Below are 27088 nucleotides of genomic sequence, written 5' to 3' on the forward strand. Positions count from 1 at the left end.
ACACAGCTCGCATTTAGCTGTGCTGCACAGCTTGAAGACTAAAGCTTAAGCCATGATATTAAAGTTGTACGGCTGAGAAGATATTGGCATTTGGGCAGACGTCAGCAATTCTTTCAAGCGAATTACAGCTACCAAGGGCTAGAAAGTCAGAAGCATTTCTGCTGTGTAAAATGTGACATGCCAAGATATTTATTCTGTTGCAAATGATGCTCCACGTGAACCTTAAATACTGAGCTTCCTGCAGCTGAAAAATAGACACCCCATCCTACACACCCACCGAGTTTTTAGTCCAGGTATACTGATGCTTCTGGATTCTTCTGCTCACCCCAGCCTGTGGTCCCTCACAGGGCATTTGGGACTTGCACGGCATCCAAAAGTCCAAAACCATGTGGTTCCAGGGAGAAAAATGATAGGAAAACGCCTCTACATTAGCCATAATAAGGCTTGTGAGCACAGACTGGGTGATGAATGCGTTTTACTAGCGCTGAATACAAATCAGAGGCAATGTACAACCACGTATTGCCTGTTAAATGATCAGCTCATGTTTTCAGCAAGTCTTTTCACCCTACACCCCCCCCGGAAAGAGCTTCTTGCTTCCCTGAAGGGCACGCGGAGGAAGCAGGACAGGAGAAGGGCAGCTGGGGACACGCTGCCCACTGCAGAGCTCCCAGTAGGAGTGCTGCCAGTTCCCACGGCCAGCGAGACCGCTGCCTGCAGCAGCTTTGCTTTAAAGACCTGGGCAAGCTGTGACCCTGGAGGCCAGAACTGCCCAACTGAGATTCCTTTTAACCCCACTGAATATATAACAGGCTTTTTAGCTGCTGGCCAAATATTAAATGTCACTTTCATGCTAATTTTCAAGCTTGGACACAAGCATTTGTTTTTCAGAGAATGCTCCAGAAAGTCTCTGCCTTCTGCACAGATGGGAACAGCCAAGATCTAGAAAACAATCCACCAGAACTGATGAAAGTTGATTTTACTCCTTATAAAATTATTATATCTGTGATTTTGTTGAATAGAAATGGTTACAGTTAAACCTCCGAAAAACAAAAGCAGAAGATGGCCTTCATAAATAAAATAAAATATTGCCAGTACTTCTGCTACACAAAAAACCTATTAAAGACATTCCTCTATTCAGAAATTAATATTCAAGTTAACCATTTGACTTGTTACCTCCATTTTTTGCAAGGGCTGTTTTTCTGGTTTTTGTGGGTTTTTTCCTTTCTTAAATAAACTCTCTCCACTTTGCTGCTAGAAAACCCTGAAACAGTGGAAAGAAAAGGGAGCCAGCATATCCTGTTGAGCATTAGATCCCATCCAGCTGCATAACAAACGCAGAGAAACAGGAGGGAGGAACTCAGCCAATGGGATTTTGGGCCCATGGGATGTCACCGGTCTGGGAAACACTTTTTGCCTCCTTGCCACGATTCCAGATGCCACAAAAGGCAGAAGATAAAGGCACAGTTCCTGCCCCATGTGCTCAGGCTGGGTATGCAAGGACACAGTCAGTAACATCTCTACTGCACGTGAAGCTCTATATCACCCTTGAAATGGGCCAGGACTATAAGGCACTGATGAACCTTCAGTTTATTAATAACTTTTTTTGCTCCCTAGAGAGATGACATTAGAAATAAAAAAATCTCATTTTAATTTCCCTTGAAGTAACTTGGGAAATGATCATTCTGATTTAACCTTGGGCATTCTTAATTTTTTTTAAAATAGTCTACAACTTCCCCTGAAGGGAGCAATAAAGTAGTTGTGTGTAAATGGAGATTTATTTGGTCACCAGTTGTACGCAAGTGGGATTAGACCATCATCATCATTTTTAGAGCATCATGACTGCATGCACAGCACTGCACAGATGAAGAGCTGTGCCAGACAAGTAATAGGTCGCCCACCCAAAAGGGCTTACATTAATTACGTTAATCCAGTAGAGACTGAGGAGTGTGATTAAACAGTCTCTACTGCTTGGGATTTGGCTGTTATCCAGTGCACAATCTGTGTCTGAAGTGTGTGTGTAAGGGGGATACTCTAACCACCTACCTTCAACACCAAAGCCAGAGACTTGGGTAGATGACGGCATCCTTAGATGCAGGAGCAGTTCCTGGAGAGCAGGCAGCTCCAGAGATGAGCCCCAAGTCCCTCAGCTCGGCTCCTGTAGAGCAGCCAGTCTCTCCCTCGACTACTGTGAACCCAAGGACACCAGGGACTTGAAGTTAGGTAGTAATTTTAATTAAACCCCAAAAGCCTCTTTAAGGAAGAGCAGGAGTAGACACAAGAAACACAAACTTGGTGCTAAACCACAGCACTAAGCTATTTCCTACGCTCCTGATACAGGACAAAGCCTCTTTCAGAGGGGAGGAGAGCTCAGCCACACTGATCCTGCATGGGCAGACACCTGAGGTTAGATTTGGATTCCCTCTCCAGGAGGGAGAAAACTCTGTACAGGAAGCAGCTCATTCTCCTGCTGCACAGAGGAGACTATTGAATGACAACAATTTAAGTCACCTTTGAATCTCCCTTTTCTTCAGCCATAACACAACAGTTATGAACACAACTGGATGAAAAAGAATACTGATCAAATGCAGTAACACAGCCTAGGACATCAGTGGAGTCACAACCCCTGGTCTCTACCAAATCACATGTCTGTGACCAGCAGAAAAGGAGAAGACCCTTCAGGCAACCGAAGCCACTTTGTGCTACATGGGCAGGTTGCAACTAAGGCGGCTTTAACCTGGGTTGGAGGCAATAAGCCTCAGTGGTCAATACTGCACCTTCTGCTCCTCTTCCACTACCTTCCCGTGGAAATCCAGAGGTTACAAAGAACAGAAGGTGCAGACCCTGCAAAATTAAGCCTGTGACTGCTTTGTGCCACTTCCCCACCTTGCAGCAGCAAGGCAGCTTCACCCCAGCGATGCCTGCCAAGCACACTCACCGTCCCCAGAGGCGCAGGGGGTGGCATGTGCAGTGACGCAGGAGGCTGCAGCCGTGACTCTGCTCCTGCAGCTTCAGCACAGCAAAAGGTTATCTCGGCGTCTGGCCCAGCTGGCAGACCCCCACTGCTGCTGTGAGGACCCTGCTGATACACTATCCACTTGCTGTAACTGGAGCCCAGCTTATTTATTTGCTCTGTCTCTGGCAGGCTGTCTCCCATCCAGAGGCTAAGGGAAAGGGAGCAACAGCCCTGAGTCACTGGTAGTAGGCATGGGGAGCTCTGCCTACCCACTGAGCAACTTTTACCAGCCCATTTGGTCCTAAACATCACCTTTGGCAAGCAGACAGCAGTTCTGTGCTACTTAGCACAGCTCCAGAGAGAAGCTGGCAGGAAAAACAATGAATCATCTACTGAACTTTACCCTCTGACAGTGCTAGCGTGGACTCTACCGTGTAGCAGCTGGATCCAGCACTGAAGGCTGTGAGGAGCAGGACCAGATGTACAGCTTCTGGGATGTGAAATGGGAAAGGCCCACTCCTAAACATCAACTATCCCATTTCTATACTCAGGTGACAATGAAGCAAGACCTTTTATCTAAAGGGATACATTTAAACAAATCCCGTTCCTCTCTCTCATTCCTCTCAGGGAGAAAGTCTCCCGGATATTGTGGAAGAACCAAGACACTCTCGTAACAAAGGCTGAGGTCCCAACCCTCCTTTTCCTTGCTTTGCACAACAGAAAATAACAAGTGAAAAAGCAGGTCTGAGAAATGCTCTGTTGCCATGTCTCCTGGGCAGAAAACCAAGGTAGCAACCTAAACATATACACTCGCAGAAGATGGCAGGAACATGACAAAAAGCTATTTCTAAATTTCCAGTCTCATTTGTCAGCTGAGATGCTACACACGGCAAGTCATTTCTCTGTCTCAGCACCGTAGATGGGACAGAAATCCGGTAGACAATGCAAAGAAACACTCCTTGGGCAGAAATCAAAGAGTCAATGCTTGGGAAGTGCCTGGATAATGCAAAGTGCAGATCACTGCTACAGAAATCTGGTTTGCAACGTGTTCTTTCATACTACGGTAGAAAACCCCACTCATACACGCAGGGAAGAATGTAAAGTATAGCCATCCTACTACCAACTTTGTGGTGGATAAACTCACTGCAAACTGTTAAAAAACCCAAACTTGTGGATTTGCCTTACCTGTCATTCCTAGAACTTCAACTCAAACAGAGGTGCTTTTTGATGAGCTGCTGACAGCTAATTTGTTCAAGGTTTGCATTTTGTTTGAAAAGCTCAACATCCCCAGCATGAAAAGCAACAATGTTTTCCTTGGGTCAGCAAAACAGGGCAAATGCAGCTTTTATTTTTCACCCTAACCCTAGATGGGGGAGGTATGGCTCATGCTCAGAGCCACAAGTACACTCAGCCACACGGCTGGGAATGAGTTTTGCTCTGTAACTGTGTAACATCATCCAATTCACAGTTGGAGGTTTTCCAGTTAATAAAACAGCCATATGGGACACTAAAAAACAAACCCAAAAAACAAAAGCATTTCCTTCCTTTGCCACCTCCAGTCTCAAATATTCCTCCAAAAAATGCCAGCCAAAAAGTAAAACAACAGTCAGTGGTACTCCTGAAATTCAAGAGTGTCTTTTTTTCTTACAAGCTTTTTACTCAATGCAACTGTTATCAGCACCTTTGATCTGTTCCTATGGGCAGAAGACAAATAATGATGGGTTGGAGGCAGTAATTAGAATCTTCGGTAAACACTAGGATCTCTTTGGGAACAAGGCTCCTAGCACACTCGCTTCCCCTCCTGACACCACCCACACCATCAAAACACACTGTTTATTCATGAAACAAGCTTGCTTTGCAAGAAAATGGGAGACCATGTGTGTCCTGTGGTCTAGGAGGAGGCACACTGCAATGCCCTTGAGAATCACCCAACAATTGTGATCCAGAAAGGCAACATTTAGCCCAGATTCTATCTAGACACCTAATTCCCCTGGTTATCGATTAAAACAAAGAACCTGAATTTTAACAGAAATTAAAGAGCGTTTTGATGTGAGGATCCAGGCTTCTGTAGACTTAATGGAGATGGCCCATACCATGTTTATTCTATATTGGCTTAACTCCCATCTTAACTCTAGCTGCTTCAGTATCTGCCTCCCCAGCCTTAATATGCTGCTGCTCACCTCTACACTCCACCTCCCCACTTCACCTCACTTTTGCCAACATCCTTATCCTTGCCTTTGCTGAATGCAGCCTTCACTCATGCAGATTTTCCAAATCTTTACCCTATCCTAAGTCACCTCCAACAGCTCCCTAGTGCACTGTAGATTCAATTTCAAATTGCCTTCCTGGGCTGCAGTAAGCAGCAAAAGGACTTTCTCGAGCATATCTTTATCCACTGCTACACCTCCTTGCTTGCCTCCTCCCTCTGCTCCTCCGACTCAGCTCTAGAATTTACTGCCCCTCCAGGACTAATAAAGCCCAAACTTGCTGATTTCAAGGTACAGAGTAAGTCTCATCTGTTTACTTAGGTTTGGAATACCACAGGACAGTGAGACTGATTTACTCAGAAAGCTTTGCTCGAGCTGCTCTAGTCTCCACATTACTACAGTTTTGGGGGGTGCAGCATATGAGACGAACTCAAGGAGCTACACGGGAGCATTTTATCCAGTAACACTGGAGAGCAGCACAGCTTCATTTTCACTTCTGTTGTTTATCTGAAATTTTCACTTCAACAGGTCTTTCGTGCATCAGCAAAACCCATTTAAGACTACATTTTTCACCTAATGGGATGGCCTGCCCTAACCTTTGCCAGCTGCACCAACCTGTGCCTTATCCCCCTCCCCACTTTCTCACCAGTTCAAAGAATTCTTGGAGCACCCCTAGCAGTGGTGGGATGTGGCAAGGCCAGGGTAACGGCATGACTGCCATCTCTGGCAGCAACAAGATTTTTGACAGGCAGATGCCACTTCTGAGATATCTTTACTCCAGGAGAACAGTTTTGCGCCCACTTCACCACCTTCATAGCCTTAAAGGCAAAATCCTAAGCATCCAGGCAAGAAGGCAACAGAATTGGGAAGAAAAATGTGCAGCCTAACTGGGAGATGAGAAAAGCCATAGGGAGCTGTGGAATTCACTGCCATTTCTGTTGCGCAGGCCCTAAGCATAAGCAAGCTTCAGAGGTGGACATGCCAGGGCACACGTCCCCTGTGCTGGTGGCTCCGGGAAGTGGGTTATGGAGCAGCTTAAGGAGCACATGAAGGAATGTCTGCACCATGGAAGATACATTGCTTTGTAGGAATGCAGTGAAATGTTTTAGGTCTCAGAGCAATTGCAGGGCACTGGAGTCAGAAATTCCTGGGGTCTATTTGCACCCTCCTGCTAACTTGTTTTATAACCCTGGAGACATCGCTGGAGAAACAGTATTTGTTTAACCCATGCTTAACTTGAGTTTTGCTGCTACTTATAAATCAAGTACCTCCAGGATGCTAAGCACCTAATGAGGTGTGGTATGCAATTACAGAAGAGACTGGGTTTCCATTTAATACAGAATTCTCACCAACACAGGAAGGGCAGCAAGGTTTGGAGAGATGAGAAGTATATTTTACCAGATCAGGTGACAGCTGGGAAACAAAAAGTAAATCCTTGAGTATGAGTAGTCACACTGGTCAGAACAAGATCCACCAAGCATGAACATATGTGTTTTCCAGCTGCCTCAGCTGATCAAATAGAAGGTGTTATCTCTCCCTACAAACCTCTTACCCTCTGGCACCTGTGGAAGACTCTTCACAGCTTACACAGAACTACTTCAAATAGTTTAGTTTCCTGCAACGCTGCTTCTTGCACAGTCTACAATACAGTGTGCTTCTCTACCGCCAGTACCAGAACAGCATGCTTTTATAGAGGACATAAATGAAGATATGCATTGACATAAAACAAAAGTGCTGTAAAACATCTTTACACTTGCGCTGCAGGAATGTGAGTTTTTATGTAAAATGTGGAGTGAGAATATTGAAAACACCCCCCACCCCCCCCACCCCCAAAAACCAAAACCAACGAGTACTCAAAATGAATGGAAAGATAAGAGGCAACATGCAGCTGAGGACAGTAAAGCATTAATCAATTCTCAAGACACCTTGGCAGCATGTCCAGGGTACTCTGTAGCTCACTTCTTGCATGCCACTGCCCCTTTCAGTCCCCCCAGCGCACAGTTTATAACTCTGTGGAGGGAAAGCTTTCTCTAACAAGTATTATTCTTTTGATGATCAGTCTGATTGTATTAGGACATCCATATGTTGTTAGCTGATGGCTAACAAGATACAGGTGGTCTTTCATCACAAGGGTAATTGGTCTCCGCAGCAATGACTAATACAGCAAAGTTGTCCCAGTTGTCTTTCCCCCCCCCCCCTAATATTATTTCTTTCCAACTCTAATAAGCAGTATCACTGTCTTGTACAAACAGTTACAGCAGGAATGGTTTGTCCAACACGGAGGATAGGAATGTACAAAAAAAAAAAATCAGGAAAAACAAGGTAAGCAGAGGGAGACAGTGAGGAAAGAATTGGTGCACAGTGCATCTTGCTCTTCAACCTGTTTGAACCCTTGAATTTCTACTATTGCTTTGACGTGCTGCCTTTGGCCCAATCCTGCACCTTGTAATAAAGGCAGTCTTGTTTAGCTGCAGTGTGTGCTCTGAGGTATTAAGTCAAAGAGCAATGTGACATATTGTTAACATCCATCCGAGAAACTTATTTAAATCCTCACATTTTAATTGGTTAATAAAGGGCCAAATTTGGATAGCCTCCTCCAGATAAAATCCCTATTATTGAAATCAAAAGGGGACTTATTGAGAGCAGGCCTCCCTCTAAGGAAAAGCCAAATACCTCATTAGCAGCACAGTTAATGAAATAGCTGTACCTTGGCAAAAAGCAAATCTGAAAAAAGACTCTCCCGGTGCTTTCAAAAGAGCAAAGTTTGAAGGAGCAATTTAGGGACCAAACCCCAGACTTTGAGAAGGTAAAGCCAGAAGGATTTGTCCAAAGCCAAGGGGGAAGCTCCTAGATGAATAACCCCAGACCAAGCAAACACAGCCCCTCCGCCACCCCTCTCGGGCAGCGCGGGCGCTCCCAGCCTCCCTTCCCCACGCTGCACCGCGAGGCCGGCAGCGTGCAGCACTCAGGTGGTGTGTGGTGCTCCCCAGCCACGCTCCAGATGCTGCTGAGATACAGCTCATGGCCAATTTCACCTTTCTCATGATCAGTTTAGGTCCTTTACTCATCATTTGCCTTGTGGCAGCAGAGCTGGTGTGGAAGACTCAGCCAACTGACAGCTCTGAAGTGACAAGTTAGTGGGGAAACACCTTGGCACTGGCACAGCGGTGGCTTTCCCGCCAGCAGAGTGGACAGGGCTCCAAAATAAGTAGGCAGATCTTTGGTAGGTTAAATCCCAGCACCAGGCCCCTGGTGACAAATCTGCCAGATGAGAGGTTTTATTTTGTCACCGATCCCATGCATATACTGCCTTCCCCCTGAGCCCATGCACCACACCAGGGAAGGACTCTCACTCGCCTGGCTCTTCTAATGGTTCATAAGGTGACCAAGAAGCACATCAAGGAATTTTATGTTTGTTTTGCAAGGTACCCACCACTTGCGGCCACACTTTTTCCTCCGGGCTGGTCCATCAGAGGTAGACACCTGTAGTTACTGAGACTGCACGATGTCTCCACAGCGGCTCTGCCCCAGGGCCTCACAAAACAGGTACTACTGGGCCGCCTCACACCTTTGATTCATGTCACAGCTGTTCCTCTGGTGTTAACACCATTAATTTTTAATTACTCAGGTTCATACACTGAACCTGTCACAGTGGTCAGGTACCTGTAGGACATCTCATGCCAGTTACACACTCAGCCTTGAGGAAGGTCATCCAGGGCCTGATCTGCCATCACTCCTTGATGTCCCTCACCACCTCTGGGGAAAGCTCGTCCTGCCCCATTCCCCACAGACCTGCAGGAGCTCTGCTCTTTCGGCTGATACATTGGGGAGCGACCTGTGCAGAGCTGCCAACACATGGTAAAGCAGTCATGAAAAAAATGCAACCTAATGGCAGCTTTGGCAGCTGAGTGCTGCCAGGCCCCTTGTGTCAACAGACCCGTATGTCTGTGCCGTGGCACTGTCTGGGACTTTGCAAAAACAAACAGTTTCAGGAAGTTACTCAGGTAACACCTATCTGGCACCCAAAGGGTGTGGATGTCGGCAGGCCTGGCAGCAACATCTCCAAAGGGAAAAAAAAAAATAATTGGTCAATCACTGACAGAAGAGGCAGTTGTGAAAGAGTGAAAGCAGGAGCTTTTGTGGAAGAGTTTTGCATTCTCCTGTACACTCATATAAGCAGCTTGTCCCGCAGATAACTGAGTAACAGCCACCACAGGTGGGGAGGTGTGTAGCCGGGCTGGGCAGCTTTCCCTGCTGCTCACAACATGGCAGACATCACCAAGAACGGCAGCAACAGGGGTATGAAGCCCTGATGGCACTGGGCTGGATGCGTGTGTCAGGATATACAATAAAGCAGTAACTATTTGCAACTTTAAAGCTGTGATTATCTTTCAATACTACTTCAGGTCACTGCCCTCTGTTGCAAGGTTACAGTGGTACAGCAAAGTTCATGAAAGCTGTCTCTTACTCACTTGGCTGAGGATGAGTGGGATAATAATTTCTGACAAGTCCTAAAATATCCTCTATACCAAATTCTTTGTTTTGGTAGGAGAAGACGACAACACAAGCCTCAGTATCAGGCAACAAGACTTCCATCACTGCTTTGAGGCCAGTGTCCTGATTCATGCTGGCAAAGGGGCATATCCTTTGCCTTGTCACGCAATGGGAAGGCACATGCTAAACACAGCTCCAAGTGTCCTCAGTGCCAGCCCATAAACTGGTACCAAAACGTCTGGAGGTTCCTTATGTGCAATGAGTTGGGGAGTCTCAGTCAGATTCCCAGGAGAAGGGCCAAGACTGACGGCACACAGCAGCTCACTCCTGCTTGCACCATCAAGGAAGTACAATACAGCTCTTGACATGGACAACTCAGCACCTTCCAATCTATTTGATTAATTTTATGAACCTTAGGACTAATACCCACTGTCCTCTGCATATCTGCCATTTAAATGACAAGGACACTGCTTTAAAGAAGCTGCCCCAGAAATGATGCACCTCACTACACTCTCCCAGATGATGCCTATTTTAAATATACTATAAAAACAAACCAACATGCTCAAAAAATTCAGTGATTTTTACGAGACACCAGAGTCAGCAAATCCCAATTAAGCCAAAAATCAACTGCAGAGTACACAGAGAGCACAGAGTAGCATGGAAACAGCTCCCACCCTCAATATGCTCACACAAAGTCATTTGTGTTGGACTCAAGCTTTATTTACTCAGCTTGTAACAAAAAAAGCTATTAGCAGAAGGTTAAGGTAACTGGAGCAATTGCTGTAAAATAATGGAGCCCACAGCAGTTACGACTTTGTGCATATATACATTTAATTGAATAAATACATCCATTCAGCTACTGCCTTTCACAGCTCAGCCTTCCTGACTGCAGTGGGGAAGGTTATTCCCATTAATTGATTATTGTTACTGCTCTAATACACCCTACACACTTGTTTATGTTTCCATTTAATTTTCCAGGATATTACCACTGGCACTGTAAAAGGGGACATGTGTAACCGAGCCAGCCCTGCTGACACACAGCAAATGAGAACACAGATCTCTCCCCAAAGGGGAATAATTATAAAAGGCTGCAGGTTATCAATGGATCAGTGGGTTAGGCCAACGTAGCTAATACCGGTATATCCACATGAAGCCATGCGATTTAATCTGATCACAGTGCGTCCACAGGGAAGACAACGCAGTGAATCTGATGCAAAGACACCCTTCAATAATGAACAAGCATCACAGCACTCATGCTGGCAGCAGCACTCCTTTTAGTTTAGTGTTAATATTGTGTCTTTCTCAGCCCTTCGGAGACTGTGGCAGAAAGGAAAGGCTCTCCAAATCACTCGTAGGAGGATGCATTTACTGAACAAAATGATTACAAAATTCTGTCAAGTCTTTAGGCTAAAAATATTGCATACTTATAAAATTGCATATACCAGCAGGGAGAAAAGCAATTCTCTGGAAGAAGTGCTCATGCTCCACAAGTGCACGTGCCCACATGGAGGTAGACAAACTCACCAAGCAGCTTGTGGATATTGAGCAGGCACACAGAGAAAATACAGCAGATAGGAAGCTAAGACTCACTACAAAAGACCTAGCAGAAGCAGACTTTAAAAGAAAAAGAGTTAAGGAAAGCACAAGGCTGGCAGAGCCTTAAGTGGGCGAGCTCAGAGAAGCATGTTCCAGCAAGAAGAGCTAATGTGAATAAAGTACCCATGTTGTTTGCAGAGCACACATGAGCACACAAGGAAGGAGTACAGCTAGGTGGGAGAGGCTGTGAGGAGTGAAAGGGATAAGCAGCCAGATGGGCAGAGCTTTACAGACCTCTCAAGGAGGTCCTAAAGACCTCCCAATCAATACTCATCAATGGAAGGCCTCAAGAGGCTGGTGATATGACCTGTATGCTATAAACAAAAAATTATTCTGCTTGCTATGGTTTAGGAATGTAGGTTCAAACATACACTTTAAGAATTTTTGGAGAAATTCTGAAAGGGCATTCTTGCATTCATCCTCCATGCAAGAGACTTTTCAGCAGTTAGAGACAAAATTAGCAAGCAGAAAAGATGTCCATCTTGACATATTTTTGTGGGTACCCACTAACTTTACACAGAACCTATCATGCTGTACATACCAAGCTATGTAAAGAAGAGAACAGATTTCTAGCCTGAAAGCCAAACATCTGCAAAATCTGCTCTTTCAGCTCCAAAATATTCATGTTTCTCAGAATTTCGTGGTGTCCCCCAGGAAACAGAATTTTGACAGCATCAAAAAAAGGGAGACATTTGCTATTATGAAAGGTGCTGTCACTGCCTGCCCATGCTACAGTCCTTCAAATACACTAAGTTACATACAAAAATACTGGTTAGACAATGGGGGGATCCTGTGGAGGGCTGGGAATTTCAACTCTCCAATTTTTTTTGCTTTTTTCTTTAATGGCATTGAACACATTTTCACTTTTGTTTATAAATCAGAAACCCCATTTCCTTACTAAAATTTTTTTTTAAATTTACTGATGAAGCCTAATATGTGTAATATCAGATACACAGTAGATGAACAGTTTCAAAATTCACAGCAACTGCTTAGCTTACCAACATGAGCTTCCTAATAGAAATCCAAGTACTATTTCTTAGTATTAACACATACAAAGCGTTGACTCAAACTCTGATTATTTCAGCATCTTATGCTGATAACTTGCTATTAACTCACCGCCATAGATACTAACTCTCAGATTTAATTCTTGTCAGTCGAGAAAATGCTTCTGCTTCTCCAAAACACAATGGCTTCTGTCATTTTGACTGACGTAAGCTACCATAAGTGATTTTTCAAATGGACAAATTTATCCCTGGAGACAGCAAGATTCCAACTAGGGCATGTTTGTCTTCCTCTGCGACAAATCTGTAGTTGGTGCTTAAAGCAAGCAAGAAAGCACTAGAAGCGAGAGTGAGCGTTTCTCTATGACTGTCATCGCAAACAAAAAGTGGTTCCACATATTCCATTCAAAATAACCCCAAACCGCTGCAAAGGTCAAAGTCAGCAGTGACAACGCAGGGTCCCGTCCCCCTTACTGGGTTAGTCCCATCTGGGCAGATGTGGACAGAAAACACCATCCTATCGAGTTCTCCTTGAAGGTGAGAGGTGGAATAACCGTATGATAAACCAAAATACACACAGAGAAGGTCAGACAGAAGCCTGGGAGATGAGACAGAAGCAAGCAGTTAAACAGACACATCCAGCGGTGCTGGGTTTTCTGTTCCTCTACCCTGCTATGAAGCAGGCCAAGAACAGCTCTGTGCCCCCAAGAACAGCTCAGGCACACCCTCGCACAACCCATAACTCAGGAGCACTCATCACTCCTCATCACTTACTCCTTGACTCAAGACTTGACCCTTCTGGGATTTCCTTGAAGTCCTTCACGTTACAGAAGTTTCTGCAAGTCAGAGAGCAGTCTGAAGTGGCAGGTCCTGAACGTGTAGGGTATGTGTCCGTGAAGTTAAGCACTGAGACAGCTTCAGCAAACTTAAAGAGAATCTCCAACGCATTAAAGATCAACACAGCAGCCACACAATCTGGCAGTGCTCCCTCCAACATCAATATCAATTTCCTTCATCAACAGGAGACAGAATAATAGCAACTTCCTCTATATAATACAGCCCTTAATTGTCCCAGATCAAATACTGGCTCCCAGAGGCTATTCATTCTGCTCTATAGGTAATCATGTCCTAGACAAGATGCAACAACTTTTACCAGCAAATGTACCAGATGCAAAAACCTTTACCAGGAAGCCCAGAAGCTGCGTATGGAGACTGTTAATAACATTAATCTACCACATCACTGCACTGGCTCTAACTGAATACACAAACCACTGCTGAGAGCAATGTGGGTGCTCCAGTGACCAGAAAACACTTGCAAGCTCTTGCTCATCTGAGAGGCAGCAAATCCATACAACCAATGTCAGATCAGGTTTTTTTGCTCCCTGTATCAGCTCCACGACACCTCTGATCCCCCTCCTAATGACAAAGTCTTCATTGATTTCAACAAATCTCAGCAAGACCTAGACCTAGCAGAAAATGAAATGAAAAAAAAAAGAGGGAAATGTCAAGTGAGTCATTAGCAGGTAGAGAAAGGAACTGTGTAGTAAGTAGTCTTCAACATACTTTTCCTCTTTTAAAATAAACGATAGCACAAATTGAGGGAGTCGTTTCACATTAGTGAAGCTGCAGCAATAACGAGCCCTGCACAGTCTGCAGGAGTGAGGAATTTCTCCACCCAAAGGGGTTACTTATGCCAAATGCCAATAAATTCATGGGTAAAATTAACCTGCTTCTTTGAAAACCTCTAGATGGGAGTTCAGATCTTAAACACAAGAGCAGACACAGACAGAAGCAAGCAAACCAGCACCAAGACAGAAGATTTTTCCCAACTTCAAACAGCTAAGAAAATTCCTTTTTTTTCCCATCTTTTAGCTGCTATTGCCAATGTTACGACCTTTGTGTTGAGCAGGCACTTGGATGCTGAAATGGGAGAATGTATTTCCCATCATTACCAGGAGCAGGCATGGTCCCGCCATCTTTCTAACTCTGTTTATTTGTCTTGTCTTTTGAACATTCTTTGGTGCGTACTTCCATGCGTGCATCTTTTTGATTTGATTTGTCCTTGGTTACCACAACACAGCCCTTTTTCCTAGGGCTGGTTAGTATAGCAACAGAATCTGTTTGGTAGCAACACATTGCAGACATCAAAAAAAATCTGCTATTAGCTCAAGAAACATGAAACTACATGCCAGCAGCCCATGCCACAGAGATATCTTCCTGTAATATCTCACACCTGTCTCTCTAATTACAAAACTCTGCAAATCCCCACCTTCTCGGCAGAGCACAGGCCTGAGCAACCTCTGCCTTCAAAGGACGCACAACAGAGGTGCACTGCCCACCATCTCCTGTGTGCCTGTCACTACAGAGAAACCATGAGACAGATTTGATGGACTTCATGGCCAGAAATACAATAGATTCCACAGATGATATTACTTGCACTAGCAGTTAAAGCCAAAGTTTCACTTTAAATTCCATATGGTATCACATCTGCATTTTTCTGCACGCATGTATCAGTACTAATACAGAAAGGAAGAAGGGTTGGGGGGCGTGTTCTTGGGGGTTTGGGGTGGTTTTTTTGTTGTTTGTTTAAAATAGAGGAGTCTTCCTGTATTGTCATTTCACTGCAAAGAGTCTGTATGAGATATTAAGTTACTCCACTGAACTCTTGTACAACTCAGAAGGAAGGAAAGAAACTCTCAGTACACAGTTATATCTATCTAATTCACTGCCTTGGGACACAAGAGGGTTTTTATTGCAGCAGGTGAACAATTACTAGTACTTAGCTGTCAGGTGAGAGACTGATGCTTCCCCCTCAGCTACAATACAGCCCAAACGCAGCATATACATACTTGACGTCTGCAGTATACTAAAGACAGCAAGGATTAGTCAAGCCAATAATTTCTCAGCCACAGCCAGCCATGATAGAAAGTTCGGCCAGGCTATTACCACTGTTATTAATTAGTTTCTATCCTGAGAGAACAACCTATTCCCGATTTGCTTCTAATTTAAACTGAGGGAACTTACCCAAAAATGCTTTATCCGGTCACACACAGCGTAGCCCCTACTGAGTGAGCATGCTATTATGAGAAAGCAAACTGATACAAATATAGCACAGTGACAGTACACACTCTGCAGTTATTTCCTCTATGAAACAGAGAAGAATGAAGTGGGTAAGCTGCTCAGCCAGCTTTCTGCTAAGGCCACTGAAAATTGCATTGATGACATCAACAAAAATAATCAGTTAAAGACAAATCTGAGAAAATAATTCTCAAACAACATTTTAAGCTTCCTCTCAAGTATTCACAAACCTGAAAAGACACATACATTTCTACCAGCTTCTTCTCCATTTATATTCATGCACAGGATAGATTTTTTCCTGTTAGTTTTTATTTGTACTAGCCAAATTGATTGCAGGTTGATGTAAGAATTAATCATGCCATATCTGAAAACCTACTTTGCAGTAGATAGGCTGGGACAGGGCAGATATTAAACTTCATTGTTGGTACGGCTGATTGGTTGAGTGTGCATACACGTCCACTCTTTTGCAACCCATAATTCATACATAGAAATTCAGATTACAATTTTCATAGCTAAAGCCAGTAAAGCGAACAACCCCAAAATGCTTGGGTTTTTTTTTAAACTCTACATGTAGAAAGGAACATGGTTAGAAGCATATGTCTGGAGGAAAAATAATGAAGCAGCATATAGTAAGCAGAAATGATTTTCTGGCAGTATTTTCCCAGCTACAGTTGAACTGCCAACTTTAAAGAAGTTATTTTAGCATACAAGATGAATGTATCTCAGGAACAAAAAGAATCACTCTTCCTAATCCTTCTCTCATGCACCCTCCTCAGTCCTGTTCTCAGACATGAAGCATTGCTTAAAAAATGCCCATGGAACAGACTGAAAGAAGTTGCTGCTTCTCTATATATTTATAATGGATAATCTTAGAATCACTCTTAATTCCAGCTCATCATTTATGGTGTTGGCAAAGTTGCTCCAGTGAATTTAGTCTCATTATTCACCTTCGGGTTGTACAGTATCTTGTATTTTATATATCATCCTGCTTTATCCTGTGGATCCCTCACAAGCACTTACAGAACCAAGTGAAGGTGAATAATGATCCAAGTACAAAGCTAAATGCTGAAATACTATGATTTTTTGGCCAGTTACAGGAAAACATGGACACACTTTGAATATGCAGAAGAACGTCTTTACTTAAAGCAGCAATACATCCAGGAATGCCAGAGCGTGCTTTATAGATAAGTCTTCCCAACAGGCCTCTGCACTATCCCAAGACACTGAATACCATTCAGAAAGTCAGCAGGACTGTTCAGCTTTGCTGTCTATGGTCATACCCCAGCTGCATTCAGTTACGCTTGGGAACTTGATAAAAATGTCTTTGCAAAAAAACAAACCCAGTAATGGGATCATCCTTTCAGTTGAAAGTCACATCACGACTGGGATGATGGGTCAAGTGCACAGAGTTCTGGTTACTAGAAATTATACTAACAAGTGTAGAAGGATCACATTAATGGCAGAACACACTTCACTGATTTATTACATTGGAGCCATTTATCTAGTGACAAGTCCTGCAGAAAGAAGAATGAGCCAAGCTGGTAAGTTTTTTCAGAGAACAACTTCACCCACAACATCTTCTTTAAACGTGCTGGAGAGGGCACTACTGCTGAAACCCATGAGCACTTTACCCCAATAACAGAGATGTTTCATTGGGTAACTGCAGCCAAATTTCATATCTTAACTATCTGGAAGAATTCTGCAATACGATCACCAGAATCATGACCTCTACTTCAGGCTCACCATATCTCAAAATAGACCTCACTGGCTTCCGCATCCCATTCCGTTACAGGGATCACATTATCTGGGGTCCTGCCACAGCACGCTGGGTCACAGCAGCCACTCCATAACAGGCACTTTCTGGCTAAAATGCGATGGTGGTAGTGACAAGACATGCGTCTTCTCTCGGTCTCCTTATACTTCAATGATCACTCAGACACAGATAAATGCTTTGGAACAGGAAGGGAACTAGGCGATCGTGTGTGTGTGTGGGGGGGAAATCATCAACACACATGCCACTTGGAAATTCTTCAGCTGAAACTCAACCATAAGCCACCAATATCAGAATTTAAAGCAATCTGGGCAAACACAATAGAAGGAGTGAGCATCTTCCTAATCATCCAATAACAGTCACCATGACTGTCAATCTTTAACCATTGCTACAGTAGGAGAAAATATCACCATGTTTCCCCGCTGCTTACAACTGCTTGGTGTAGAGACCCATGCCAGATTACCTTCACAAGCAGAGCAGCACATGGAGAAGAGGCCTCAAGGCATCCCTTCCACCGGCATCAAATAAAAAACAAGAGCGAGATGCCAGCCCTCAAGGAAAGCCTTCAGTGAGAAGTTCAGAGAGCCTTACCTATGTACAGGGAGGAATCTTTCCGCCTCACATGGTCATCAATGTAGGAAACTCCCAGGGGCTGGACAGGGGTAGCACCAATGCCCAGGAGGACCTGTGCTCCAATGAGCAGCAAGTACATCATGTTGGTAGCAGTCCTATTCCTGCAGATAAGGTCCGGGTCTGGTCCCTCATCACTGGTGGACCCGTTGGCAGCACACACATCCCTCCCTTCAGCCCCCCAACGTATTTCTCCTGATTCGTATTCGTACTGGTGGGTCAGAAATTCAGGCAACGCGGAAAGGAGGGCACCCAAGGCCATGACTATCCCTCCACATCCTATCAAGCGTGGCCGGTGTCCTCGGGCTCCGAAGTAGCTCACAAAGAGGATGAGGGCCAGGTTCCCAATCTCGAAGCTGCTGGCAATGACGCCCACGTCAGCACTCTGAAGGTTGAATCGCCGCTCCAAGGTGGTTAAAACACTCACCTACAATAAAGAAATCCAGAGAAAATTACTGAAAGGCAATACAACCTGCCTTCTGTCCTCCCCATATGTCCTGCTAAAGCATAAGTTTCCTTGACTTTCCCTTGGAGTCCGAAACATACACATCAAGGACATCCAAACCACAGTATAGTAGTAGTTGACCTCCAAGCATGATCTGACTATTCAAATACAGCCACATCAGAAGGTCCTAATACCAAGTGACATTTCACAGCCTACCACCTGTCTGAGCACATGTTCACTTCCAACTTCCTGTGTACATCAATGTGTATTTTGGGTGCCTACAGAGACCCATGACTCCAGGATTGGTTAGCCTCTCTTTGGGCTCGCTTTCTATCTGAATGCACAGCTTTCACATTGTGAACACTGTCTCACAGAACCAAGGCACAAACCACACCAAGCCTCATATCAAGCCGAGTGCCCAATCTTTCTCTTGGAATGAATTGCAGTTAGCGAGCAACAGAAAGCCTCGCAGATACCTGGCTCACACACCAGCACAATGCCATCAAGTCAGAGACAGTGATGCACAAATAGGCAATTTGGCCAGCAGAGAAGGCTTCTACTAAAGTATATAAATAAAATGCTGATCAAAGGGTTTAAACTGTTTGTGGATTAGTTAATGACTGGGATCATCACTTACAGAATATTTTTGAGAAGACTGACCAATTAAGGTTTACACAGAAGATTTAAATCCACCACAAAGGGAAGATTTAACAAATAATGGTTATTTAACACCAAGAAGAGAGAAGCACATGAATAGTCTTCAAATATTTAACATTGCTGCGAGAAGGAATGACCTGTTCTTTGTATTCAAAATGGGAGCACAAGAAGTGACAGGTTTAAACTGTAGGAAAGATGATTCAAGTTAAATACAAGGTAGGGAGAAACCAGACTTTTACTGGTAAGGATTGTAAAGCACCAAAATATGCTGCCTGGAGAGGCTGCAGACTTCTTTAAAAGAGCATAGACCAGCATCTGTCAGGAAACACACAGGTATGACTGATCTTGCCATAGGGCAGGAAAATGAACCAAATCATCTCTTGAGAGCTCTTCCAGTCTTGATTACATGGTGCAATGAAACACAATATGGATTTTCTGCAATAGTCATAGCACTGATCAGAGTATGAAGATGAAACATTAGGTACCTCACTTGCTGTCATCCCTGCTCAAGGGAGAAAACTCAGTGCATTCTCATATCTATAGCAGTGTCCCCCTTATACAGGAAAAAGATAACAAGAAATCTTGAACATGTCACAGAAATGCCAGAAACTTTTACCTTGGATAAAAGACTATCTTGCTTTTCAGATCACAAAAGATGAAGATATTTAAGGTTGTCCTAAAACAGGCAGGTTTCTGTATTCAAAAAAAATGTGATAAAGACCTCAGAGCAGAAGGTAGCCCCTGGATAGAATAAAAATAGCCTCCCACTGGAGGCACTGAAAATCTTTGCTGATAAACCTCATGAAGCAGGAGGCAGTCTGACCGACTTTAAAGTATTCTGACAGCAGCTCTTCTCCGGGGGCAGTTAGCCTCTGTTAGGGTACACCAGGGCACAGTTGGACAAAGACAGCCCCATGGGCAATAAAATGAAAAAATGGAAACAACCCACTTCTGCTGCTTTGCATAAGGAAAAACTCCCAGACCTGACCCTAAAGTGTGCAAGTCAGATCTCCGAAACTGGACTGTTTTAATGATTACTGAAAATTCAGCCTTCATCCCATACAGGCAGTTATCATTTTATACTACCACTGTAATCCTCCCCCACTACAGAGACAAGGCAAAAAAACCCAAATAGCCTAAAAATCAAACCCTAGGACTGAATGCAATGCAATAGCAATAATTCTTCCCCATGCCAAAGCCAAGAGAAAATGTGCATGTCAGACGCAGAGGAGATCACCACTTCATCTGAAACACTGGGCGCAGGTACCTGTTGGGGTGAAACAGCTCTGTGATTTACCAGGGGAAATGATGTCCTCTTGTGCAAGGACACAGCATGGCCTGTCCCCGCTCCAGTGACCTCGGCCACGCTGCTCGGCGAGCAGTGCTTGAGCACACATCTAACAGCAACTTCACTGTTCCCAACCCTCCATGGGAGCCAGGGCGACAGAGTGGAGCAGATAGGCACAGACACTGCTAGAAAACACTATGTTGGTATTTTTAAAGCAAGGCACACCAAGGTGGAGGGATACGGACAACATCCCCTTGCCCCATGCAGCCCCACCAGGCACTCATATGACACAGCTACATTTATCATCCACAACACAGGACTGGTTTTATTGCAAGGTGTGATCTAATGGGGCTGGTGCAGTCAGACTGGTAGGACTCCAGACTTCAACACCACAGAGCAGACACCAACAAACTCCAAGTGATGCAAAGCCCCTGCTATGGGAGCCCTCCTTCAAGCTACCACCTCCAGCACATCCCTAGAGGAACTCTGCTGTAGCTGAGGTTCCATGAGCACCAATTTTGGCAGAATGGGGAATCTCTCCAAGATGAGAATATAACTCTGAGCATGCAAAAATCATGTCTGTGGTGCTCATTTCTGAGCTGTACCTAGATAGGAAACTCATAATTACCCATTACAGCTGTGTAAACTGAGGCATAGAGAGCCAAATATTAATGAGACAAGTACAGTCAACAAAATTAATTTGTGATGGAATAATTTAGGCTGGAAGATTGAAAGCCAACAGAAGTGATTTCCCAAGGCCAGCTGGTATTAACTAGCTTTGGAAGTCTCTCCCACATTTCGACCTGTCTGCCAAATTTTACGCTTTTACCATACATGTATACAAGTGGCTAGAAAGCAGGATGTTATTTAGAAACACTTGGATGCCACACCTTACAAGGGTCAGGTTTTGGACAGCTAGGTTTCGGATAAATAACTGCACCATTTCCAAGTGCAATTCAGAGTGACAGGGACAGTAAATTGGTGGCAAACCTGGGAACTAAAATCATAAGTCCCAATTCTCATTCTGCTCTTATTTCAATGGGACTTCAGATGTTCTTTTCCTTTCTACAAAAGCTAAACTACGCACAAGAGGGAAACAGAGTCTCACCATCCCCTAATAGTTTCTTGCTTTGCTTTGGTGAAGAGACTGAAACAAAAGGAGGAGGACCACACAAAGCAAACTCCAACCCTCCTGATAAAAGCTGGCAGGAGTTCTTATTCTTCTGGCCAGACCACACTGCATTTCCCAGCTTGCTCCTTCTGGCTGTAGCACTGCCACCCAGTGCTACCAGCTCTGCCTTTATTAAGTGGTGTATGGGGTGCAGGGGGGCATGATGAAAGAACAAAATCGTCACATTAGCCTTGAGCATCCAGAGGAAAACAGCATCCAAGTACAAAGCACCGAGAGTAGTATCAGTAGAGTAGCCTCCAAAACACTGACAGTCATGGGGGGAAAAAAAGAAAAATATCCCCAAAATAAAAATAGGGCTGGAAAATAAACTGTCAATGTGCAGATTTTTAGCCAGAGAACACCAGGAACACAACTGCATTACATCCAGGGTGGCTGCAGCCCAGACAGCACAGCCCAAATTCTTGCTTTGACATTGGCTGTGACCTTAAATACACAGGCCGACTATGAAATCGGCATTAGCACAGCAGAGGTGTTACCTGCCTTTGTTCAAAACAATCCTTTGTCCATGGCTAGAGTCGTTCTCCCACCCTCCTCTGTACCCCACCTTTACAGAGCTTCCTGCATATAAGGTATAACCTGACTAATACTTGCAGTTTGCATGTGGGATGCTCCGGGTGCCCTTGTAACCGTAGGACAAAAGAGCACTGTACTGCATATATTTCCTTTCACAAGCCTGCTCCCCAGCAGATAAGCCATCAACCGCTCCTAGACACTAACTCTATTTATCCAGAGTTACATAAAATGTTGCAAAAGGCACGACAGGTCCCTGTAAAATACTAACGTCATGTGAAAAGGCTGCAAGGATTATAAAGAGTCGCTGTGTGCCGAGACCAGGTTGGGCATTCAAGAGTGCAGCCCACGTCCCTGCTATTAAACCAACATCCACGCGGGGAATGGAGTGATGCGGCAGCACAGCGGCTTCAGATGGACAACCTCCTGCTAAAACACAGCGGGGAAACGCCAGGAGCCCGCGTTATTAGCTGTGAAGCTGCTATTTCCTGGCTTCTGTCAATTTACACAGCTGTTTTGTCAGGGCTGGAAAGAAGAGATTAAGAGGATATTTGGTTAAAAAAGCTTCTAACCTAAAATGAAGACAGTTACCAGGAAGCTATTAAAACATGCAGACAAGAAACATGAGACATATGCGGTTTGACCCCAAAAAGTTAGTGGTGTGAAACCACTCACTGCACCAGACAAGTCCAGAGGAGGCATGAGAGGACGGAGGTAAAGACAGCGTTGTAATCGTGGCAAATGCCAGTGGGAACAGCACTGAAACTACAGCTTTGTATGGGTATGCGCCTGTGCTAAACAGCTGTACGTTGCCTGCTACTCCTATGTCCTCCCATCTGTCCTGCAGATCAGCCCTTAGCAGGTCACTGATGCTCTGCCCAGGAAAATACTTTAGCTGCAGCACTGTACACTGCCCTCAATCGTGCCGCCCTCATTGCCTTTTTCCATGTCTCAAGGCCTCCACCACCTGCTTTGATAGGAGCTGCCTTTCTGTCTCTGACTCCATCCTCTGTCTCCAGCAGGATTCCCATTTCGCCCACTCCAGACATCTCCCACTCAGTTTTTGAGAGCATCTCCACTAAGATTTAGCTATGGCGTTAGAGAGATCAACAGGACCATGCAGCTCTTGCTACACCATGCTCCTCCAGACTAAGTCTACACCAGATCAATCAACTGGACTACCGTAAACTAAACCAGGTTGGGCATCTGCGCACCTTGCTCACACAGAAAGCAGGCTCGGGATCTAGAAAGATCATGTAACCCAGCCTTCTGCCTTTCTGTGAACACACCGCCTAACATACAATAACAAGAAGCAATTAAAACTTATAGCACACTTGCACTATCTCCTCTTCTTACTAAGCCATAGAAGTCTGCACACACACATTTGGCTCAGGTGATTTCAAAGGCTAACCTCAAAAGGACCTGGGCTAAAGGGGCCTCCTAAATTCACCCTAAAGCACTCTTCAATGATTGAAAAAGGAAAATGATCTCACATAATGCACACAGTGATAAATGACCCACATCAAAAAAAAAAACCAAACTCAATCACCACCTTAAAATTTTTCAAAGCACCTTATATTGCAACCCTGTAACTAAATCCAGAGAAGCTTTTGCCATGCTATTCTGAACTTATTTCAATAATACATGCTCATATTCATCACGCCTGTCTGTTCCAAACCTATAGATCTTGACATTTCTGAACCAAGGTAAATTTGTTCTCTCTATAGGCTGTTTAGTTTATATTAACACTCACCAAAAATGCAATCCACAAACCTGCTTGACACTATTGCCCCACTTTATCACTAAGAAATGAAGAGTGGGGGCACCATTATGAAGTCAGAGACACAGTGCACTGAAAATGGATATCATATTGTTCGTATCTCCAATGATCAAGTCATATTCACCTACAGAGTCTACAGATAAGTTCATTGTATTAATAATACAGGGTTATATATAGAAAACACACTGACTTTATGCCTGAAGGGCCTTTTTAAAAGGCTTCTTTTCAATGTAAAATACATTTTCTCAGTTATGTGGTAAGAGATCGGACTTGAAGAGACATGTCTGCAGTGCTACAGGGTGTAAAATAATTGCCTGGCAACTATGTTCCCAAAGGAAAACAAACGCGAACTGTCTCCCACGGTCGCCATTACAGAGCCAGGAAACACAGGATTCCTCGAAGAGCCAAAGCGACCATTCCAGAAACAAAACTGCTGGTTCCACGCGCCTCCACCCACTTCTTCAGATGTCACCTTGTCCTTTCTTCCAGCAGTCACGCGGGATGGGGCAAAGGGCATCCCATAGTTGGAGGCAAGCTCTCCTCCCCGTAGAGCTGGTACCCATGGGCTCAGCCCCCATTACCACCCACCCTCCCAGCTGACAGCACAGCCACCAGGCTCAGGCTTCAACCCCAAGGGAACGATGCTGATCCTCTGCTCTGATGATGTTCTCCTCCGCAGTTCCAGCGTTGAGATGATCACTTGTGGTTGAGCCCAATTTTTTAAAATGCAGACAATTCCCTTGGCATTTTGCCCACTCCTTCCCTATCCGATGGCTGGGAGGAGGGCAACAAGCTTAATACCCTTTGCCCAGCCCCAGGCATCAGCATTCTTTGCTGCTCTCCACCCCGCTGAAATACTGAGGGCATCACAACCTCCCATCTCAGGCTGCTGATCGTTTGTTTCAACACCATTCCTGGTCCAATGAAGTCAGTGGAATCTTAAAAGATGTTCTCACCGCAGATGCTGACACCCGTGCTGGCTTTGGGCACAGGAACATAAGGGAAAGAAAAAAAGGTGGCGATACAAACACACCCAAGCTGGCTCTGCTCAAGGTCTGGAAAACATCTCTGCATAGAAATTTGCATTCACATGACAGGGATAATAGACGCAGCAGCTGAACCACTGCTGAGAAGTAGGGTGTTATTAGCTTGGCTGTTGCTGCATGTGCCTATGCTGTTTCTAGGCCAGCAGTGGAAAATCTGCAAGTTACTGTACTGGTGCCACGAGGAGTTTGCAGCTCAGATCTATGCCTCACTGGTGTGAAAAATTCATTTCATATGCTAGTGACCAGCTCTGAGATTACTGACACGGTCCAAATTAAGCACACATTCAAGGTCAGGATTTTCAGGGACTTGAGCAGAAAGGGTATTATAATTTGCAGCAGGAGAAACAGCACACTGCACTCCTGGTCGAGGCAAGACACATATTTTTGGCAGCGCCTCCTTTCTGGAACCACGCAGAAAACTTTTCTGCCATCTGTTGTACCCCACTGCTCATCTCCTCCCCACATTTCAGTAGTCACAGCATCCTGTCCCACTTGCCCTCAGCCACCACAAGGCACAAAGCAAGTGTACCTGGGTAAGCCTTTGCTGGGTTAGGCAGCTATGCCACAAACACAGCAATGCTATATGCTGTTGCATGTTGCGAACAGAGCAAAGAGCAGTTGGCGCCCACAGAAGATATCCTGTTTGGTCAGGAGTTGATACATCAGTGCAAAGCCACAGTTTGTTTCAAAATAGGTTGAAACAGAAAAAAGTCATGTGCCTCTTCAAGTTAAACAAGTGTATTTTCCACTACTCTAGTGAAACTGGGATTCATACTGATCAAATATGCAATGTAAAAACTTACCCTCTAATCCAGGCAACCATCGCAGCAAATTGTCGTTACCTTCCTGATTTGCTTCCTAAGGATCACAAGGGATGGACCCCCTTTCCCTGCCTCCCCTGAGGAAGAGAAGGAGCACTGCCCCATTTAGAGAGGTGTGAACAAAAAGATCATCAGGAGTGTTATTTGCAACTACCCCCTCACATCCATCATCCAAAGTTAGCGTGATTCACCAACAGCTCAAAATAGACCCAGGTACAGAGCACCAGGCCACACCAAACTTCCTAGCAAAATCTGAAAGGCTTTTTCCGTTGCGCTGAAACACATGTGCACCATGGCTGGGATCTGCTTTTTTTTTAACCTTTTGAAGTCCCAGCCTATGGTGATATTATCACAGCTGCAGACTGAGTGTCCACACAAGCTTTCTGCCTCCAAGCCTGCTGTTCAAGATTCACCTCACTGTGTGAAGGCAGGTGATATTTTAGGCTCTGACAAGGTATCTACATAAATATATCCAGTGCCAGAATCCATTTGTAGCCTACACTGCTCTTTAGTAGCACACATACAACGAAGCTAGTGGATATTTGAATCCTTATTTATTTTTAAATGTTATATCATTTTCACTGGCAGCAAAATAATGCATCATAAGCATTCAAAGAAGCACATACCTCAGCCCTGTAACTGCATTTTTGCGTGCTTTAAAAACCGTAGCACAGAACAGCGCTGCCGGCACATTTCAAACCCAGAGGATGAAGAATTCCACGTGGAATAAGTGCGCAGCAGCAGGGGCTCGTGAGCAGGGGCAGCCACTCAACTCTGTCAAAGTAAACAGCCAAGGGAAAGCAGCCAGAGCATCGTTGACACATTCAGAGATGGATCTTTTTCCCCATGGCCAGCAAGTAGGTCTACAAAGCCAGATGAAGAGGAATTTAAACTGTATATAACTGAAATGTAGGCTCCTACAGCATCAAAGGCACTCTTGGCCACATACAGGACTGAGAACAAGATTCATACGTGGGTCTGGGACTGCAAACAGGGCACCATCACCCTGGGTTCACTTTCAGGGGAGAAGAGGAGATGAAACTCATGTCTCTGGAAGACTCTTAACAGGAAAAAAGCCCCTTCCTAAGTACTACCAAAGCACTGGAGAGGCAGGCTCCTAAGCTGTCACACTTCTCCACCTACCCAAATCAATGCGAGTTTGCTTGTTTATCTAATAAAATACTTCCTAACACAACACTTCTATGCCTGCAGAGAAGGCGTTCTACTATAAACAGGGCTACTTAACCACAGCAGAAATCATAATGCAAGCCTGACAAGAAAACCTGTCATGCAAAGGACTTTACATTATCTTAATTTATGATCAAGAGCTGAATTCAGGGCCAAGGGTCGCATCCGAGTTATGCCACAGTGCAGATCAAGAAGACAGGCCTGCGGAGCTCGTTGCAGAAGCACTCCCAGCTGCCATGCATGAACCAGGGCAGAAGTGACACAGGCAGGACACTCTGAAGCAGCATTAATAAAAGCTTGGATGGAAGCTGAATTCAGTTTTCACGGTTGGAGGACAACAGTGATTATATAAAGGCTATATACTGAGAGAGGTTTTCTGAAGTCCTACTACTTTTCTCCATATCTGCTCTGGCTCTGCTGATATCTCTCGT

The 27088-nt window shown here is 44.6% G+C and overlaps 1 protein-coding gene across 1 annotated transcript in view; it reads right to left on the minus strand.

Moving 5' to 3' along the window:
* Positions 1-27088, minus strand: part of SLCO3A1 (solute carrier organic anion transporter family member 3A1) — a 148156-nt gene that overhangs the window by 105267 nt on the left and 15801 nt on the right. The window contains exon 2 of the mRNA XM_074837329.1: positions 17692-18157. Coding sequence (XP_074693430.1) covers positions 17692-18157 — 466 coding nt within the window. The remainder of the gene's footprint in view (positions 1-17691; positions 18158-27088) is intronic.

The sequence above is a fragment of the Strix aluco genome, chromosome 12 (assembly GCF_031877795.1).
Source record: "Strix aluco isolate bStrAlu1 chromosome 12, bStrAlu1.hap1, whole genome shotgun sequence".
Lineage (NCBI taxonomy): Eukaryota > Metazoa > Chordata > Aves > Strigiformes > Strigidae > Strix > Strix aluco.